The sequence below is a fragment of the Oncorhynchus nerka genome, linkage group LG25 (genome assembly GCF_034236695.1).
Source record: "Oncorhynchus nerka isolate Pitt River linkage group LG25, Oner_Uvic_2.0, whole genome shotgun sequence".
Taxonomy (NCBI): Eukaryota; Metazoa; Chordata; class Actinopteri; order Salmoniformes; family Salmonidae; genus Oncorhynchus; species Oncorhynchus nerka.
Genome location: NC_088420.1, coordinates 34,252,013 through 34,273,773, shown reverse-complemented (window position 1 = coordinate 34,273,773; position 21,761 = coordinate 34,252,013). Strand labels below are relative to the sequence as shown.

General features: G+C 41.3%; 1 protein-coding gene across 1 annotated transcript in view; it reads left to right on the top strand.

The window, feature by feature from the left end:
- The first annotated feature begins 539 nt into the window (after window positions 1-539).
- Window positions 540-21,761, top strand: part of LOC115109412 (nuclear receptor ROR-alpha A) — a 293,549-nt gene continuing 272,327 nt past the window's right edge. Inside the window, exon 1 of the mRNA XM_029634268.2 lies at window positions 540-844. Within this exon, the coding sequence (XP_029490128.1) occupies window positions 691-844 (154 nt within the window). The 5' untranslated portion in view covers window positions 540-690. The remainder of the gene's footprint in view (window positions 845-21,761) is intronic.

Genomic DNA, 21,761 nt, shown 5'->3' with positions numbered 1-21,761 from the left:
TTAAAATATAGATGATGATGGTGGTGTTGACGAGAGCTAAAACAGCTCTGCAGACCATCGACTGTGCAGGCATGGACATGCTCTCTTCCCTTTCTCTCTATAGTTGTAGTTGCATTAACCGAGGCATATTCTTCGTCAGTTATGATTTTGTATTTTTTTTTGTTCAATAAAAAATAGGCTATAATATAATGGGATGTTGAAGTTGTGAGCAGTCTTCAGAGGTACAGGGTTTTAAACGAACAAGAGATAGCATATTGGGTATCTCTCCCAATGTGGCTATATACACATTATGATGTTTGAACACAGTGATGATAGACTATAGCCTCCAGTCAGACTTTATCCTGTAAAATGAAAATTGGGATGATAAACTTAATAGAAACGCGAGTTGGCTGCATCAAACTGCTATCACATGAACTAAACTCGCAGGCACTAACTAGCCTACTTACTGTACATCTATTCATCGGCTATTGACAACCTCTCCCTTTTCAGTTGTAGGCCTATGACTGAAGCTCTCTCTAGCGCTGCCGGTGGACAATCAAACCAACACACACACCTCTTGACACACTCGCATTTTCTCATTTCTTAGTTCTACTATAATATAGATAGCTAAACGGACTCTCGGAGCTCACAAATCATAGAGACTTGTCCTGAAAAACTAGCAATAGTTTAACAGTAAATCTGAAATTCAACATGGAGTCCCCTCCAGATCCAGCAAGCGACCCGGGCAACAGCGCCTCCGAGCCGGCTACCCCGGCCAGGGAAACCCCGGTAAACCTGGAGACGCTCCGAAAAGCGGAACATCCAGCCCCTGTTCGAAGGCAGACGTGTTCAAGCACCAACAGAGGTAAGAGGCCGACATCTCACATCACGAGAAATATTGATTGATTACCGATTTGATGCATCAAACTTCAAAATGAATTCTTTATATGGAGAATTTAAATTACGGAGGTCTCAAATAAGCCATGTGTATAACTAAATGTTTAAAACCACCCGGAACATAAGATGTATTCCTATTGCGATGCATTTTTTTATGTTGACCATATTTATTATGATGAGAGAGTTGCTTCTGTGTTGCCTTAGGTGTTCAAGCACAACTGACAACTGACAGGTCCAACCGTTGTCGGATGATGTGTCATTGTGAGACAAATCAAACTCGGAATAAAACAGTTATAGTTAGGATAGTGTATTAAACAGGTCGATTACAATTGCCTAAAAACGCAAGCACTGCAACTAGCTATATTATCGTAGTACACGTGTATCAGGCTACACAATGGTGCTAAAGACAAGTGAACTTTGGGAAACTGTATGCTATCGACCACCAGTGCCTTCAACTTTAAAAGCGATATGTATTTTATGGTCGTATTTGTTTCGAAGTGACAGGCTACTGAATAGATAGTCTGTAATTGTGTGTGTGTGTGTGTGTGATATAGACGCATCAGCAGCAGCAATTTGATTTACCTTGCCTTGCGTGTGCGCGCCAGATCTGATACATTTTAGCGGACAGAAATGAAGGATTGACAATTGCATGATGGTGGACATGATGGACAGTGGACACTGTGATCATTTATCAAATAAATTATTTTATTGTGTTGGTCCCGTATACATGTATTACGAATATGCGAGATTGAGTACCGTCCGTGTTGTACAGTACAGACAGTATTTAGCCACACCCCCTCTAGACAGCTTCCATTCAATTTAGTTCATCCAAGTTAAATGGAATATAATAATACTCAAAAGTACAGTATATTCACCTGCTATTATGACACTAAATTACATATTAGACATGTCAGTGTATTCATTGCTCTGTTGTTTGCATGAGCACATTTCCTCTGCGGAAGGGGTAGCCTATGTTTAGAGTGTGATATGGTGAATGTGGAATGTAAGCTGGTTATGTAACAGGTTTAGCCACGAACAGAGGCGCGCACTGAAAGAGAGAGAGAAAGCGAAAATCATTAGATATTATTTCACTTTGTGGATGAGTTCTTGACTCCTGAGGTCAAGACATGTGTAGGCTAATGGTTCTTAACACTACTCATTCCAGCTGCATAAGATAATGATTTGTGTGAAGACGAGACAGTACTAAATTAAACAAATTTGGTAGATCCCAGCCAGTGCTCCGTTATGTAATACCCGGCAAAGGCAGGTAGTTATAAAGGCATTTTGGACAAAAGCTTTTTAGGTTGATCTCATGGCTGTTTTATGAAGAGGTCTGGCTTCTAGACGCTCCTAACCTGCTGACCCATATTCACCCCCACCCATTTATGCATTGGATTAAAGTGTCTGGAAGAGGAAGACAGGAAAAATAATGCCTTTGCTCTGTTACGTAATGCTTGAATGGGTAAAAAAAAAAATGCATGTTCAGTGGGACAAGCCTCAATCAGAATGCTTTAGTTAAAGGGACATTTCCAAAATGTTCAACATCATATTCATCGTTGTGTGTTTCTAGGTTTTGTAGTAAAAAAGATAGAGGAAGATAAATGTTTCCAATGACATCATCAGTGTGCATTGTGTGGTTTTAACCAATTATGAGTAGGCATTGCCAACTAATTGTCTACTAATCGGTTGTTGATGTCATTGGAAACACAAATCTTCCTCTATCTTTTTTTTACCACAAAACATAGAAACACACATGTCTGTCAAGTAATAAAACATATATATTTCCCTTGAATATCCTTGGTATGCTGGCAAAAGTTATCCTGTAGCACTTCAACAAGTTTTCAATAACAGGCACATTTTTTTTTTTTTTACTGCATTATTATTCTTCCCCAGCTGTTTCTTTTAATAATAATTCTAACAAATATGATAAAATCCTAAAGTAAGATTTTTCAATTATCAACACTTTTTGTGTGGTTCCTGTGATTCCAAGCTTGGTCCGGGTAGGTGCCCCACCCACACACCCCGGGTGCCGGTGCCGGTTTTGGTTTTTGCCTTAGCACTACACAGCTGTTACAAATAACTCATCATCAAGCTCTGATTATTTGAATCAGCTGTGTCGTGCTAGGGCAAGACCGAGTTTGGGAAACACAGTTCTAGAGGCTTCTTTTTTCAAACATTGCTTTTATAGAAACTGAAACATTGTTAGGTATTTTGTCCACTATACATGAATTGATTAGAAATATTTATTATTGCTATTGGTTGGTGGCACAATCCAATATGAGATCACAAAAAAAAGTGAAACAATAAAAATGCCAAGTAAAGCATTTCCAGGATTACAGTGCTGGGTTCAGACACTGCAGACGCTTAGCCGTTTACTGAGGAACCCTTTCCCTTTTCACATCCGTGTATTGGAATTTCTGAGGATGCACATTTACTGTTTTAACCCTGAGCACTAATACCCTATAGGAAAGGCTTACTTCAGCAGAAGCTGTGCTGGAAGGCTTGAGTGGGTCAGAGAATGGGCCTGGGAGGTCTGTGGATATCATTAGTGGAAAGAAGGGTGTTATTTTCATATTGCAGGATCCCTCAGTTCGTGAGGAGCAAATTCGGAAACAATCAATATTAATGGCTTGTTATGTAAATTGACAGCCTTCGGATGAAGCCTCACAGTTACTCAGGGAAGCTGCAGATGTGATGATGCCCAGTCCAAAACTCTGCACTGTTCATCCTTGAACGAGACTCAGATTTGCTTGTGTGTGTGTGTGTGTGTAGCAGTAACATATCAGTTGGCATGCCAGATAACATCATTTTGTTTTCTCCTTACTGCAACATTATAAAAGCCCTCATGTAGGGAATGACAGACAGGTGTAACAGTATTGGGTAGCCACTAGGGTAGCCTAGTGGTTAGAGCGTTGGACTAGTAACCGGAAGGTTGCAAGTTCAAACCCCAAGCTGACAAGGTACAAATCTGTCGTTCTACCCCTGAACAGGCAGTTAACCCACTGTTCCTAGGCCGTCATTGAAAATAAGAATTTGTTCTTAACTGACTTGCCTAGTTAAATAAATTAAAATTAAAAATTGCTTCCATCCCTCTCCTTGCCCGAACCAAGGACCCTCTAAACACATCAACAACAATCACCCTCAAAGCATTGTTATCTATCACTCCATCAAAGCCTTAATTTTGCACAGCAAGGGAAACAACTACCTCAAGGTCTCAGAGCGAGTGACGTCACCGATTGAAACTAGTGCACACCGCTAACTAGTAGCCACTTCACACCGGTTACACAGGCTTACTCCAGCAGGTATATTTTTTGGTAGGACAGTGATACATACACTCATAAATATTTGCACAGAGCTCAATGTAACCATATCACACAAAAGAAGATGATTGTGCAGGGTGGCTTACCTATTATCTCAAACTTTGTTAGCTGTTTCCTGTCTGTCATGCAGGCTGAAGTTATACGACACTTTGTACATACAGTTGAAGTCGGAAGTTTACATACACCTTAGCCAAATACATTTAAACTCAGTTTTTCACAATTCGTGACATTTAATCCCAGTAAAAATGCTCTGTCTTAGGTCAGTTAGGATCACCACTTTATTTTAAGAATGTGAAATGTCAGAATAATAGTAGAGAGAATGATTTATTTCAGCTTTTATTTCTTTCCTCACATTCAAGCTGAGTCAGAAGTTTACATACACTCAATTAATATTTGGTAGCATTGCCTTTAAATTATTTAACTTGGGTCAAACGTTTTGGGTAGCCTTCCACAAGCTTCCCACAATAAGTTGGGTGCATTTTGGCCCATTCCTCCTGACAGTGCTGGTGTTACTGAGTCAGGTTTGTAAGGCCTCCTCGCTCGCACACGCTTTTTCAGTTCTACCACACATTTTCTATAGGATTGAGGTCAGGGCTTTGTTATGGCCACTCCAATACCTTGACTCTGTTGTCCTTAAGCGATTTTGCCACAACTTTGGAAATATGCTTGGGGTCATTGTCCATTTGGAAGACACATTTACGACCAGGCTTTAACTTCCTGACTGATGTCTTGAGATGTTGCTTCAACATATCCACATAATTTTCCTTCCTCATGATGCCATCTATTTTGTGAAGTGCACCAGTCCCTCCTGCAGCAAAGCACCCCCACAACATGATGCTGCCACCCCCGCTCTTCACGGATGGGATGGTATTCTTCGGCTTGCAAGCCTCCCCCTTTCCTCCAAACATAAAGATGTTCATTATGGCCCAACAGTTCTAATTTTGTTTCATCAGACCAAAGGACATTTCTCCAAAAAAGTACAATCTTTGTCTGCATGTGCAGTTGCAAACCGTAGTCTGGCTTTTTTTAATGGTGGTTTTGGAGCAGTGGCTTCTTCCTTGCTGAGCGGCTGTCACGACTTCCGCCGAGGTTGGCTCTCCTACCCGTTCGGGCGGTGCTCGGCGGTCGTCGTCACCGTCCTACTAGCCACTACCGATCCCTTTTCGTTTATCTGTTGGTTTTGTCTGATTGGTTGCACCTGTGTGTTGTTTAGTTAATTAGTGTCTGTATATATTGTAGGTTGTCCCATCCTTGTTTTGTGCGGGATTGTTTATGTTGTCATTATTTTAGTCTATCGGTGTTTTTGTGTTTCTTATTCTCCGGTTACTCTGTTATCCTGTGTTTGGATATTTTCACCCTGTGTGTGTTTGGGTTCACCGTGTTTGTTTTTGTTCAACGGAGAATAAACTTTATATCGCTATCTGCTCTCTGCGCCTGATTCCACCCACCTTGATTAGACGTGACAGCGGCCTTTCAGGTTATGTCGATATAGGACTCGTTTTACTATAGATATAGATAATTTTGTAACTGTTTCCTCCAGCATCTTCACAAGGTCCTTTGCTGTTGTTCTGGGATTGATTTGTACTTTTTGCACCAAAGTACGTTCATCTCTAGGAGACATAATGCGTTTCCTTCCTGAGCGGTATGGCGGCTGCGTGGTCCCATGGTGTTTATACTTGCGTACTATTGTTTGTACAGATGAACGTGGTACCTTCAGGCGTTTGGAAATTGCTCCCAAGAATGAACCAGACTTTATTTTTTTTCTGAGGTATTGGCTGATTTCTTTTGATTTTCCCATGTTGTCAAGCAAAGAGGCACTGAGTTTGAAGGTAGGCCTTGAAGTAGATCCACAGGTACACTTCCAATTGACTCAAATTATGTCAATTAGCTATCAGAAGCTTCTAAAGCCATGACATAATTTTCTGGAATTTTCCAAGCTGTTTAAAGGCACAGTCAACTTAGTGTTTGTGAACTTCTGACCCACTGGAATTGTGATACAGTGAATTATAAGTGAAATAATCTGTCTGTAAAGAATTGTTGGGAAAATTACTTGTGTCATGCATACAGTAGATGTCCTAATCGACTTACACAAACTATAGTTTGTTAACTATTTGCGGAGTGGTTGAAAACTGAGTTAATAATAATTTTTTCAATTTTACCCCTTTTTTCTCCCCAATTTCATGGAATCCAATTGGTAGTAATTACAGTCTTGTCTCATTGCTGCAACTCCCGTACGGACTCGGGAGAGGTGAAGGTCAAGAGCCATGCGTCATCCGGAACACACAAAGCTGCATTGCTTCTTGACACAATGCCCATCCAACCCGGAAGCCAGCCGCACCAATGTGTCGGAGGAAACACCGTACACCTGGTGACCTGGTCAGCGTGCACTGTACCTGGCCCGCCAAAGGAGTCGCTAGTGCGCGATGAGACAAGGTTATCCCTGCCGGCCAAACCCTCCCTAACCCGGACAACACTCGGTTCATTGTGTGCCGCCCCATGGGCCTCCCGGTCGGCTACAACAGAGCCTGGGCTCGAACCCAGAATATCTGGTGGCACAGCTAGCACTGGGATGCAGTGCCTTAGACCACTGCACCACCTGTGAGGCTGAAAACTGAGTTTTAATGATTCCAACCTAAGTGTATGTAAACTTCCAACTTCAACTCTAGGTACCATTCCGTATGCAGTTTTCTTTGGCTGAACATTGTTGGTCCAAAATAACCACGTCATGGTATGGTTTTCCCTTTCTGAACATTTAAGGAGACTTTCACCTCCACAGTCAGCCGATTGGTTCTATGTTGCGGACGGAGGGAGCCCTGTGGGCTGGAGTTGTGGCATGTGTTTACTCTGTGCTGACAGAAGATGGATGGCTCACGGGGGAGCAGAGGCCTCTAAACAAGGTTCTGCACAAAGCCTGTGAAAGCCTGAAGCTGGCACGGTACTCACACTACCCCGTTGGACAGCAGTGTAAGTGAGGCTGTGACATTCTCAAATACCAGCTGGATTACGGTTCTCTGCTCGATGAGGAGGGCCAAGCAGCAGGTAGCCACCATGCAGACAGCCAGGGCACATCCTGGAGAGCAACTCGTTTGTGTCTTTCTTTTTGGCAGATAGACCTTGACAAAATAATGGTCTCTGTCTCTTGCTTTTGTTAATACTTTGAGGAGTGTGAGGTGTCCCAAAATGCAAAATGCATCATACTGGCTGTATTTCTGTATTTTTAAAGTTCTATATCTTGAAAACTTGATTGCTGACATTTAGGAAAAACATTTAGGGACTATATCAACAATGGACTAATGGACCAAAATGTGTTTTTTGGTTAAGCCTAAACATCTGGAGTTATAGCTCCAAACTTCACACGTATTTGATAGCTCTGAGTGTTTGATATTGATGCTCTATAGAACTTATTCTGTTTGTACCAAGTAAGCCTACAGGTTATGTTATTTGAGGAGAAAAAGCTAGGTCTATGAAGTTTGATAATTTGTTTCTATTCGAAAGTTTATTAACAAAGTTAATCCATCGCTTGCCCCAATTTACTTTATTGACGAAACATAGTTTATTGGCTTTTAAACTTCACTAAAAGTTTTGTCCTTGTGGGACAGTTTTTCTTTGGAGTCCGCGTCAGCAGTGGCTCAACTGGGGCTGGCAAGGAAGTCTCAGCTGGTGACTAGAAGCAGATTTGATGTGAAATCTCCAGCGGTGAGCGACAGCTCTGATCTGTGGCCCATTTACTGAAGTTAATATCTGAGATAGAAAGTTTGAATAGTAATGAACTGAAATACTCTAGATGCATTATTGGAGGGTGTTAAAGGAGTCTATATTTAATGCTGCACACTGTGACCTAAGCAGTGCTGTTGTATAGCATGTCCCTGCAGTATATGAAGTGGATCCCTCTGAAGAGGCCTCGTGGGAGAGGGAGGTGGTGAGTAGAGGATATGGGATCACTCAATGGAATTCTTATGACACATCCAAGCCAAGTCCTTAGCAGCTCTACTGGTCTGGAGAGTGTACAGAAGTTGAAAAGGTAGGTGAGGTTTCCTTCAGTGAGAACGTTTTCAGGGGCTTATGATCAATGAACAATCCAACATTGGTATGACCTCGAATTCCTATCACCTGAAAGTAATCAAGTCTTTGTGCAGTTTGTGAAAATCTACCATTGTACCATATTCATACTTGTCTTTTCATAAGTTTTACGTGAATTGGACATGCATGCAATAAAACCGTTCAAGCGAAGTCACATATATTATTCCTAATGCAGGGAGTGGAGCACCAACATGTGTTGAGCACTTGAAATGCAGAGCGCCATAAAGCCTTTCCCAGGCCTGACGTGCGTGTGCTGTATTTTAAAACAGCAAGAGGTAACAGTGTAAAACCTGAGGTATTTGAGCAGAACACCCCCCAGAGTCCCTTAGCTGTTGTTATTCTGGTGAAATGTCTCTCATGTTGTCCCGTGTTGTAAGGACTATGTTGGACGATTGTGAGTTCAGACAGAAAATAAATGAAAAATATAGCCTGTCTATGTAGCGGTAGAAAACTGCACACCACTGAGTCTGAGGTGAAAGTCATGTTGATCCTCCAACTGTCTTTTTAAATGGATGGAGATTGTGGATATTTTTGCAATATTTGTGCGATATTGTCTCAGGTTTTCATCTTCAAATGTCCGTTCACAAAATGCATTTAACATGGTTGTTAAAGCAAATTTGGCAGACATTTTCTGGAACTTGACTTGACATTTTATTTGTCTGAATACACCATTTTAGTTGCTTCTTTGCATATTGTGTTCTATGTGTTTGTAGGTTTGTGTGTGTTTACTGCACATTATTTGTGGGGGTTTAGGATAATGCGACCTCCCAAGTTCCTTGAAACCAAACTATATTTGCGTTGCTTCTTTAGTATGCAGCTATGTTGTATGTAATATACACTGACTGTACAAAACATCCTAATATTGGGTTGCACCCCCTTTTGCCCTCAGAACAGCCTCAATTTGTGAGGGCTGTGGTTCTAACAGAAGGGCTAAGGTAATGCGAATAATTTATTTTAATTCAATTGTTTCAGCCTTTAATTAATGTGCTTTTGGTTCACTTTTGTCAAGTAGACACTGGAGTATTACACATTTAAACAAAGTTTATTTGTCACTTTTTGAGACAAAATATGAACAACTTGAAAATCAGTGTCATTTTCATTGGCTTGAGTATTTATATTGGAGTAACAAGCGAGACCTAATCTTGTATCTGAATCAAAAAGAGAGAGATACAGATTCATTCCCTCCAGGTACTGCTGCCACTTAATCGAATTAGCGCCACTCTCAGGCTTGACGGATTCTTCAAACACCCCTGGTGACTTCTGAGTGCCGATTACAATCAGCTACTATTTTCAGCGTTTGATTAAAATCTGGCGAGGTTGGACAGAATTTTTTAGAGAGCAGAACCAACTAATTATTAATATTGGAACCCATCTCTCCATCTTTTTCACCAATTACAGAATGCCAATGGACTTGAGTGGTTAAACAATACCCAAAAGTATTAATCATGTTGAATCACATCGGATGTAAAACTATTAGCTTATTCTTATTTAAATATCACACAGGTGTCTGGAGCATATTGTCCAAAGACGTGCCTTTTACTGACCCTTCAGGCTTCCTCCATAACGACTACTTCTTAATTGTGAGACTTGGCATTCATGTGCACTTGTTTTTTTCCAATGCTAGAGGCCCTATGGCAGGTTTCTAGTACATTTATATTTATTTCATAGACAAACACTGCGTTTGATATAAGATACTGTAAACATACAACCAAGCTACAGTTTCATATGCACTCCACCCATTTACTAAGAGACAATGACAATAAACAGAATTGATTCTAATTCTCCACTTATGTTGACAATCATTCTTACCCCAATTGTTCCATTTTCATCATCCAAAAAAGTATGATAATCTTTCTCAGAAAGAATAAAGAGGACATTTGTCCCTTTGTTATTTAAAAAAAACTGATTTAAAATATGAATAAGCCACTAATGAATATATGATTATTGTCTGTGTGGATTGATCGCTGTAGGAGGTGCGTTAAGATAGAGTGGGTGCTGCTAGAGCATGAGGTTCCATCAAAGCTGATGTGCAGATCTGTGGTAGACAGTGATTGAAAGTTGGACTCACTCTTCACCATGTTTGCAACACCAATCATGCTCACATCCTCTGACAAAAGTTGATCTGTCTTATCGATCAATATTTGCTACTTTATTTTCCTAATGTAGTACAATACATTAGCAATAATTAACAGCATGTCGGGATATTAAAAGGCTATTTTTAAGTGAGAGACGGAAATAGATACACAGAAATAGGAAGATGGAAGTCCTGGGTCAATGTTCCTGTTGAGAGTGAGATATTACGACAGAGCGCCCTCATAGAATCCTATGGGGATCGCAACAGGGATTTTATATTAGATTATTATACTGAACAAAAAATATAAATGCAACATGCAACAATGTTTTTTTAAATTGAGTTACAGTTCATATAAGGAAATCAGTCAATTTAAATTAGGCCCTAATCTATGGATCTCACATGACTGGGCAGGGGCGCAGCCATGGGTGGGCCTGGGAGGCCATAGGCCCACCCACTTGGGAGACTGGCCCACCCACTGGGGAGCAAGGCCCAACCAATCAAAATAAATTTTCCCCCACAAAATAACTTTATTACAGACTGAAATAGTCCTCGGTATCTTCAGCTGTCTGGGTGGCTCGTCTCGGACGATCCTGCAGGTGAAGAAGTCGGAATGTGGAGGTCCTGGGCTGGCATGGTTACATGTGGTCTGCGGTTTTGAGGCCGGTTGGACGCTTATGATAGAGAAATTAACATTAAATTATCTGGCAACCGCTCTGGTGGACATTCCTGCAGTCAGCATGCCAATTGTATGCTCCCTCAACTTGAGACATCTATGGCATTGTGTTATGTGACAAAACAGCACATTTTAGAGTGGCCTTTATTATCCCCAAAACAAGGTGCACCTGTGTAATGATCATACTGTTAAATCAGCTTCTTGATATGCCCCACCTGTCAGGTGGATGGATCATCTTAGCAAAGCAGAAATGCTCACTAACAGGGATGTAAACGGCAGGTAGGCGGCAGGTAGCTTAGTGGTTAGAGCGTAGGGCCAGTAACCGAAAGGTTGCTGGACTGAATCCCCGAGCTGACGAGGTAAACATCTGTCGTTCTGCCCCTGAACAAGGCAGTGAACCCACTGTTCCCTGGTAGACTCATTGTAGATAAGAATTTGTTCTTAACTGACTTGCCTAGTTCAATAAAGGTTCAATTTAAAAAATAAACACATTTGAGCACAACATAGAGAAATAAGATTTTTGTTCGTATGGAACATTTCTGGGATCTTTTATTTCAGCTCATAAAACATGGGACAAACACTACATGTTGCGTTTATATTTTTGTTCAGTGTTTATATAGTTTGTTCAGGTCTTTTACTTTGATAAATAAAATAGACTAATGTCAAAATTTGTTTTTAAATGTGAGGTAATATTAATTAGGGGTGGCTTGCTATGCTCATAAATGGCAGCTTGCTCCACAAGCAGTGTGTTGGGCTCTCTTACCTGGCGTAGCGCCACAATGTCTTCTCAAAGAGCCACTTCATCTCTGCCAGGGACAGGTGGAAATTTGCACAGTTCTAATTGGACAAAGTGCCTTCCAAACTCTCAGCCATCTCTCACACATCAGATTACCATCAGGCAGAACAAGTGTCAACATAGCTTTTTCTCTCTCTCTCTCTCTCTCTCTCTCTCTCTCTCTCTCTCTCTCTCTCTCTCTCTCTCTCTCTCTCTGTCTCTGTTTCTCGCTCTGCCTCTCTCTCATTCTCCCTCTCTCTCGTTATCTGTCTCTCGCATTCTCTCAATGTTTCTTTCCATGCCTCCTAGTGGCCCGGGGCACACTATACAGCATTGATTTCCAGATTACTAGAAAGACATACGTTTATAAACAGGGACAAATACACAGTAAACATCTGGCTGACATATTACATTTTGAGTTTTGTCTGCATCATCGGCACAGATGTATATCCATGTGCTGATTTGAATCCGGGAAGGAGAAGGGCCAGGAGAGATTGATGGCGGTCTCCCCAGTCAGACAGATAACACCTGATTTTGCCTGCAGGGGGTTAGACTAGCATGCAGCTCCACTGGCCCTCAGACACACAGCAGACTAGACTGAGGATGTGAACCATTCCTCCACTTAATGCAAATGCAGGGACACATTCAGAGATGATCCCTGGATACTTGTGCCAACAAAGCCATGAGCACTTCACACCTCATGATCCATGCATCAGCTGCACCTGGGACAAAACCCACACAAGCAATAGAGCCCATTCACAGAAGTACAGTGGGGCAAAAAAGTATTTAGTCAGCCACCAATTGTGCAAGTTCTCCCACTTAAAAAGATGAGAGAGGCCTGTAATTGTCATCATAGGTACACTTAAACTATGACAGACAAAATTAGAAGAAAACATCCAGAAAATCACATTGTAGGATTTTTAATGAATTTATTTGCAAATTATGGTGGAAAATAAGTATTTGGTCAAGAACAAAAGTTTATCTCAATACTTTGTTATATACCCTTTGTTGGCAATGACAGAGGTCAAACGTTTTCTGTAAGTCTTCACAAGATTTTCACACACTGTTGCTGGTATTTTGGCCCATTCCTCTATGCAGATCTCCTCTAGAGCAGTGATGTTTTGGGGCTGTTGCTGGGCAACACGGACTTTCAACTCCCTCCAAAGATGTTCTATGGGGTTGAGATCTGGAGACTGGCTAGGCAACTCCAGAACCTTGAAATGCTTCTTACGAAGCCACTCCTTCGTTGCCCGGGCGGTGTGTTTGGGATCATTGTCATGCTGAAAGACCCAGCCATGTTTCATCTTCAATGCCCTTGCTGATGGAAGGAGGTTTTCACTCAAAATCTCACGATACATGGCCCCATTCATTCTTTCCTTTACGCAGATCAGTCGCCCTGGTCCCTTTGCAGGAAAACAGCCCCCAAGCATGATGTTTCCACCCCCATGCTTCACAGTAGGTATGGTGTTCTTTGGATGCAACTCAGCATTCTTTGTCCTCCAAACACGACGAGTTGAGTTTTTACCCAAAAGTTATATTTTGGTTTCATCTGACCATATGACATTCTCCCAATCTTCTTCTGGATCATCCAAATGCTCTCCAGCAAACTTCAGACGGGCCTGGACATGTACAGGGGGACATGTCTGACACTGCAGGATTTGAGTCCCTGGCGGCATAGTGTGTTACTGATGGTAGGCTTTGTTACTTTGGTCCCAGCTCTCTGCAGGTCATTCACTAGGTCCCCCCGTGTGGTTCTGGGATTTTTGCTCACCGTTCTTGTGATCATTTTGACCCCACGGGGTGAGATTAATTGCTCCCACAGTTGATTTCTTCAAACCAAGCTGCTTACCTATTGCAGATTCAGTCTTCCCAGCCTGGTGCAGGTCTACAATTTTGTTTCTGGTGTCCTTTGACAGCTCTTTGGTCTTGGCAAAAGTGGAGTTTGGAGTGTGACTGTTTGAGGTTGTGGACAGGTGTCTTTTATACTGATAACAAGTTCAAACAGGTGCCATTAATACAGGTAACGAGTGGAGGACAGATGAGCCTCTGAAATAAGAAGTTACAGGTCTGTGAGAGCCAGAAATGTTGCTTGTTTGTAGGTGACCAAATACTTATTTTCCACCATAATTTGCAAATAAATTCATTAAAAATCCTACAATGTGATTTTCTGGATTTTATTTTCTCATTTTGTCTGTCATAGTTGAAGTGTACCTATGATGAAAATTACAGGTCTCTCTCATCTTTTTAAGTGGGAGAACTTGCACAATTGGTGGCTGACTAAATACTTTTTTACCCCACTGTACATCATGCACTACCACACACAGACACACAAAAAGATACCAAATGCACACACAAGCCTGTTTGTAAATATTATCAGAAGTAGTCAAGGTTCTATACAGTTCCATCTATACAGTATCTTTCAGCTATCATATAATTACAGGAATTGAGCTATGTGTACAGTAGTTTGGCCATAGTATTTGTCGTATGAAACGTGACTGGGAATGTGTAAGCGGTCGGTCAATGCTGAGGCCTCTGTGTGTGTACAGTACAGTACAGTACACCTGAGGCACCACTGTGATTATCTCACCGCACTGTTATCTTCACAGTTTGATGCTGCACCATCCTGCCCTGCCTGCTCAAAAGATCTACAATGGCATCTTGTTTTGACCCTGACATGATTCTTGGAAGGAGTCCTTTGAAAACCACTCAACTGCTATTTCACCTATAAAGCTGAAAATATCTCCTGAATTATTTACTAGTGATAGACCAAGCAGGTTGTAGAGAAGTAATCATTGTGGAATAACTTTAGCGCACCTCTCAAATTGATATAGCCGTAGGATTGAGGTCCTAAGGTATACAGATGCAGGATCTTATTCGGAGCCAATTTGCTACTTCAGGTAGATAATCCTTCAGCAACAGGAAATATTCATTATTATGTTGATTATACAGTAATTCGTGACATTCTTTTGTAGAGTTGATACATTTTATAGTGGAAATTACAAACTTTAGAAGCCTTTTTAAACAGGAACATTCTCAGCAACAAAAGAGTAATCAAATTAAGATCCTACATCTGTACGGTGTGTATAGGATGCAATTGGATGTATAAGCCTTGCTTATCTATAACCACCGTCTATGTAAATACAGGAACAGACATGCACTATTATCATGGAGGCTATTGAGATGATTACAATGGGAAAAGTATCTGTACCTGTGGTTAGTCATAATGATGTATTTTTTATTATACCACAACACAGACAAACAATGCCTGCTATGACTGAGCAGTATGCCTAGTAATGTCATGTTTTATATTGTTCAGAACAAAGAAAAATATATGAAATAATTCCTTTTCTGGAAAAACAAGTAGTGTAGCACGAGTCCTTAGTGTTTGAAGCAGATGGTGAAAGGCTGCGGTATAATGGATCTCAATATTAACTGTAGAGCATGCTGGGAGTGTTGGTGGATCGTGTACGACAGAGTAAAAGAGAAGCAGTGACCTTCTGTCCCGTCATTTATCCCCTCATGCCCCCCACGCTGCTCTCAAATTACTTTGTTTTACCCAATTAAAGGAGCCGGCTGGGCATCAACCAGGCTGCCATTTTTCGCTCACCTGGACTCGTGACATTATTGCTCTGTCATCGGGTGAGATTAGCTTCAGTGGGAGTCTCCAGGCTGCAGCAGCACAGCAGAACCCTCAGTGTTCAATGAGATTAATGCAGTGATCCTCCGCCTCACTGGAGTCTCATTCAGCTCACTCACACTACATACAGTACATCCTCCTCTGTACAGAGCACAGCCAACATCATACTGTGCAGAATGTTTCAGGAGGTCATCTTACTCTCCTATGTAGATACTGATAGAGTGTGTATGAATCAGTGCCATCTCCAAAAATTACTAATGCATTTTGACCAGTACAGCATTTCTAAATATTTATCTTTATCACTTCAGATATGGAGACATGGCTGTTGTTCACAAGTTGTCTTGTTATGGATAAAGATATAACATGGTCTCTGTGTATCCTTGTATAGTCTGATGACAGAGAGGACAACGGCCCAGAATGACAACAATGTTATGCCAGAGGATATGTTCAGGGCTGGGGGGTATAGTGGTTAACAGCCATACGAGCACAGATGATATGCTTGAAGGGCCTGAGCCCTGTGCCAGCAGTGACAGCTGGGAATTGAACGAGCCTGGGCCATGTGGCGTCTCTTCGCTGAGACACCACTGGGTCTAGGCAAGGCTCATCTCTGTAGTCCTCCTCCTCATTGTGGCCAGCCGCTCTCCTCAGCCCGGTGGGGGAACGAGCCCCTGGTCCTGCTTGATGAGGACTGACTAATAGCGGTTACTTTGAAAGCCGATGGGGTTGTTTGAGGAGGAGTGTCTTTTACTTCCCTCCAGCTTGGCTTGGCTGAGCATTCGTCAGGCCTTTGCTGCTCTGCCCACTCAATGGTCCCCCAAGGGTCCCTCACGTCTGCCATTTGTTTCACTTTCAAATAAAAGTTGATGATTTACCAATAAAGATATAAATAGTATTTTGATGATGGCTGTAGGCATATGGAAAATGCTTTGTCACAATATCATTACTTTCTACAGAAATTCAGGGAGGACAAAATAACAGATTGTGAATTAAGAAGAATATATTTATTCACTACTAAGTGTTTATTTATCCCCTGAAATTCAGTTGCCTAATAATAAAGTAATGTCCCAATAATGTCCCCCCCCCCCCCCCACACACACAACAAAAACAAATTTGGTCACAAAACCAAAATTCACCAAGTAAGTTGATTCCTATTTTCAATTAGCTTCATTTTCAATACATTTATCCAGCCTGTCAAGAAATGAGTAGTGCTCTTGACCCCTGTCCCCTCTGTACTGCATAACTCAGAGTGGTGGGAGGGCCTCTGCCTCCAGGGATAGACCCTGTTCTTCCTGCCCTCTTCGTTACCATCACCAGCTCTGCTTCCTTCATTCTGGAGATTCCATTAGGAAGTTGGACATGTCCTTGGAAGTCTCCTCTCTCTAACTTCTCTTGTCTTCACCCCCTCTCTCTCTTTCACTCTCACATTTTTTTCCTTCTAGGGAGGAGGTCATAATGCCGAATTTGAAATAAGAGCTGATCGGCTTCCGTGGAGCACCTTTTCAGCTCCAAACAATTGGCATAGGCTTGCTGCTGGAAATATTATGCAGCATAAAGAACGTTGGCCAATTCCCTGAGAAATGTCCCGAAGACATGAGAACTTTTGTCTGCATACATTTTCACCGGTTCCGGCTAAAAGAAAATGGAGGTTGAAACAAAATAAATGTATTTCACCTGGGGAGAGAAAAAGTTCCCCTATTTGCATGTTAGACCACTTATCCTTGTATTCCATTATTTGGTTATTAAATGGCTGACTAGATTCCTATACAGTGCTGCCTGCCTATCTCAGCTTGGCCTGGCTGGTCATTGCTGTGTGCTGCTCAGTTTTGTTTTGATGTTGATCTAAGCTCTTGCTCTAACCTATTGCATAGCATTGCAGCTCTTAGGCCAAACATAAAGATTGGGAAGGAGTAACAGATGTTAGTGGTTGCATAATAGCCAAGAAAGAGGCGGCCGGCTGTGATGTTGTACAGTGATGTGATCAAAAGGTTTTAATTTAAGATGACCCCTCTGTCTCAGTGGTATCCCAAGGCTGCCTCTCGGCTGGAGCTGACAAAACACAGGCCCCCATCATTGTGCAGGTCTGCTGGATGAAGGAATAGAAGAGCAAATTGTCCCTGAATATACTAGTCCCATACGAACATACACTGTACCATAGGAACATGTATAATGTATTGCAGAATGTTAGCAGTCATATCCAAGAAATGAAAAGATGAGCTGAGATTATTTGACAGTACTTTATATTTCACATATGACAATGGTAATCAGGGCTTAAATTTGACAAAGCGTGTGAACAAGTATATCATTTTTTCCTTAGCTTTTTAAAATGTGGTAGTGCAAAGGAGCAGAAACAGTCAAATAGGGCTGGGAATTGCCATGGACCTCACAATATGATATTATCACAATATGTATTGCGTTGGCTCTCACAATTCTTTATGTATAGATTAATATCCTCCACGAATAATATTGCAATATATAACTATCGATTTCCCCACCACCACTAACGTGCACTGCACTGTACATATTGTCACTGCACAATTAGCCTTGCCTTCATGTCAGATGGCAGTTTGTATTTCAGATTGAACAATGGCTATTTTAAATTCTGAGCATGATCTTCAGGTGCATAGAAAGATGAAAAGCTATTAGTTGGATAAATGAATATAAGTGCATTTTTTAGTTTTTCGTATTGTTAAAGGTCTCTCACCAGGCAGCCTCGCCAGGCAGATTTTCATCTCAAATAAAATTAATTTGGATATGACATTTTAATTGGAACACTATTCCCATTAATTGGACAAATTAGAGGGTGCCTGTTGGGGGACAGGTAGTCTCTCAGGGAGGTGATTTGGAATTCACCGTTTCGATTTAGAATTCACCAACAGCTTTGTTTAATTTGTGTGGCAGCCAGTCAGAGGATGTGTGAGGGCTGTTCTTGTGCTCGAGGTCTCTGCACCACTCAAGGCTCACATTGTCTTCATTATAAGCGATTAAGGAATAGGTCAATTTAGTGTGCTTGGCTGGTCTGAGCAGTCTGTATGAAATGGCTTCATTTTCATCTGTTCAGGATCTGTGGGTCTGGTTGGTCAGTTAGGTAGCCAATATGAGCAGTCACTTTTTTGTCTGATTACTGTACATGTCAGAGTGAGTCAGGGCAGTATCTTTTTAAGGGTTGCTTTGCTTGTGCTCTTGCTGTGTGTGTACGTGTACGTGTGTGTGTGCGTTTGTTCACACTCTGTGTGCTCAGTTTCAGTCTGTTTGCCGTCTGTGCTGATGAGCTGCTGTCTGATTAACAACAAAATGCAGTGTTCTGCCTGCAGCGTCTACTACTGTGAGCAATTAAGCATGATTGTTTTTTATTTTATTTTAATCTAGAAATGTGCATTATATTCTTTCACAAACACATATGGAGACATGTTTGCTGAAATGGAAAACAGATCCTGTAACATAACATTTTTGTAGTATGGCTTCAAGCTTGTTGACAACAAAGGAGTGTTGGTAATGGTAGGTCCAGGAGATTGAACGTCTTTGTCATATTTCAATATGTACTCGTTTTAATCATAGTTTCCTTCTACTGAGTGTGTTTGACAGGCAGATTTTTTTTCACGTAAACTAAATGCATCATTTTATCAAATATTTTGTTAATTGGTTTACCAGACACACCATATGGGAGGCTGCACCGTAGTAAATGCTGTCCAGAAAGAGTTGACACTCACTAACCATAAAATGTGAATTAGATATTCTAGGGCAGGTGGTCCACCTGTCTGTCGGTGTAGGAAATTTGGACATTCGGTAAGGAGAGAGAAAAGGTGCCAGGGGGGACCAGGTGTAGATAAATTGTGCCCCATATGTCATCTGATTAAGAAGGAAATTGGGTATTCATCCTGTACAGGCTGGACAAACCTTTGCATTTAATCAATTTAATTGTTGGAGCAATGTTCCTTCTCTTTATATGACCTGTTTTCACCAGTATCACACATACAGTATATACATAGAAACATGGGAATCCCCGTTGCTATGCTGAGCAATATTTGTTTAAGACTTACTATAAAGGGAACGTATTGAAATTCATATCCAATGTAATTCAGCGTTTAGAAATGATGTGGTCTCTCTGATACCAGATTACTGTGTGTCAACAGAAACCATGAACACCTGTGAAAAAGAGAACACAAAGCTCTGTTTGAGGCCTGAATAAAAGTTTTGACTACATTTAATTGTGTAATTTAATCAAGCAGTAAATTAAAACTTCTCAGTTATCAATAAAACATTATTCATTTAACTGTTGCTCAAGTACAGAGGAAGATGGCCATGATGGCAGTCCAAGAAGAGAAACCAGAGAGAATCTTACTCTTAGGGTGTCTTCCTTATATACTTCCAAATTAGCCCACCGTGCCTATACTGGGATTGCTGAGCAGAGGCCTGATTGGAGTACAGTATAGAGGAGTGAAGTGGGTGTGTAGAGGATAGGGGAGTGAAGAGGGAGAAGGGGCACGCAGATACTGGAGGGGCCAGAGGGAGAAAGTTCCTCCATGCTTGTCAGAGTTTGAGTAAGTTGGAAAATTGATGGAGCCCACAGGCAGCACTGCTAATTTTAGTTGAAATCACCTAAGTGGTTTGGCTAATTTATCCATCCTCCTCGGCCTCACCCCCTGGAATTCAACTCTCCCCCTCCACACCCCCTCCTCCCCATCCCTCCCAGATCTATCCACATAGCGTGAAGGTACCAGGAGGTGACAGTGAGAACAGAAGGGTATTTTGTGCCCAGCTGACTCTGAGAGTGCTGGGTAGTTTCAACCTCTTGTAATACATGTATTCCGTTTGACCCTTAACGACACTTGTTTCAATGATGTGTTCTTTTTTTAATGATTTATGTGAGTTGAAAAGGAAAATCAGGAGAGGTGAGTAAAAGCAGGGTCAGTATCACCTGAAATGCTGGCTCAAAATTCGACATAGCCACTAAATAAAAGTGAGTCAAGATCTAGACATGGAGCCTGAGCTTAGGTTTCCGAAGTTGGCATAGAAGTGTTGGAGATGAAAGTCAGGAACTGAACAGGTGACACTGGCAATGAGATGTAGAGAAGGTCTGACAGGAGAGTCTGGAACAGAAACTGGACCCATGAGGTCCATACCCTGGACCTGTAGAAATATGGCTGTTTGCTTTGCATTGCTGTTTCCCCTTAAACAAGATCCAGTATTGCCTCTAAGATCTCATCTTGTCTTTATTTCTTGTTTCTTTGAACATTACCTAACAGAAGCTTAAGGAAAAGGAATGTAAAATGGAACTTAAATTGGCATGACGGTCAAAGGTCGGTATAGAATGAGCGGTATAGCTGAACATTTTTCTCCCCAGTAATTAAAATCATCTTATGCTCTTTGTAGCTGCTTGTAGGTTCGTCAGAAAGAAAGTCCTTGGAATTCAAATGTAGAGATAAGACGAGAGGGGGCTGTCAGGGTTATTCTCATGCTAATTACGTTTATTTATTTTAATCTTTTTTGCTTTTATAGACATCTTGAATATGTAATGCATCCCTATGATAAGGAGGAACAGAAAATGCATTGTCAAAATACAAATACGGTAACTTGAGATTGTCTCTTAAAGATTCAAATTATAACAAAGCAAACACGGAAATCAAATCACCAGCTAAATTGTTTGCCATTAAAGAAGTCACAAGATGATTAAGTGATTCTGATTGTTTGTCTGCATTTGTCATTACATTTCAATACCTTTATTTAACTAGGCAAGTCAGTTAAGAACAAATTCTTATTTACAATGACGGCCTAGAACGGACGACACTGGGCCAATTGTGCGCCACCCTATGAGACTCTCAATCCCGGCCAGTTGTGATACAGCCTGGATTTGAACCAGGCTGTTTATAGTGATGCCTCAAGCACTGAGATGCAGTGCCTTAGACCGCTGTGCCACTTAAATGCCCAGGACAGTCAAAAAAGTTATGTTCCTGTGTTTTATATATATTTCCACACTCTGAAGTTGGAATAATATTGTGAAATTGTGAAAATTAGTTGTTTGAAAAGACCACCTGAAAATTCATCCTGTTTTGCTGGGATGGAGTTTTGACCTACTTGGTGACATCACCAGGCGGTAAATTTGTTAATAGACCAATAAGAAAGAGAGTTCCAAACCTCTCTGCCAATAACAGCTAGTTTTCAGTTTTCCCCTCCCCACTCAGACCACTCCTAGACGGTTCCATAAAAATTCTTGCTTAAGAAATGTATCTTTGCTAAGAAGCTATTTTTGTTTCTTTTTTTAAGCAATTTTTATTGAAACAGTCACACTAAGGTACTTACCGAGAAATGATTTGATACTGATATACAAA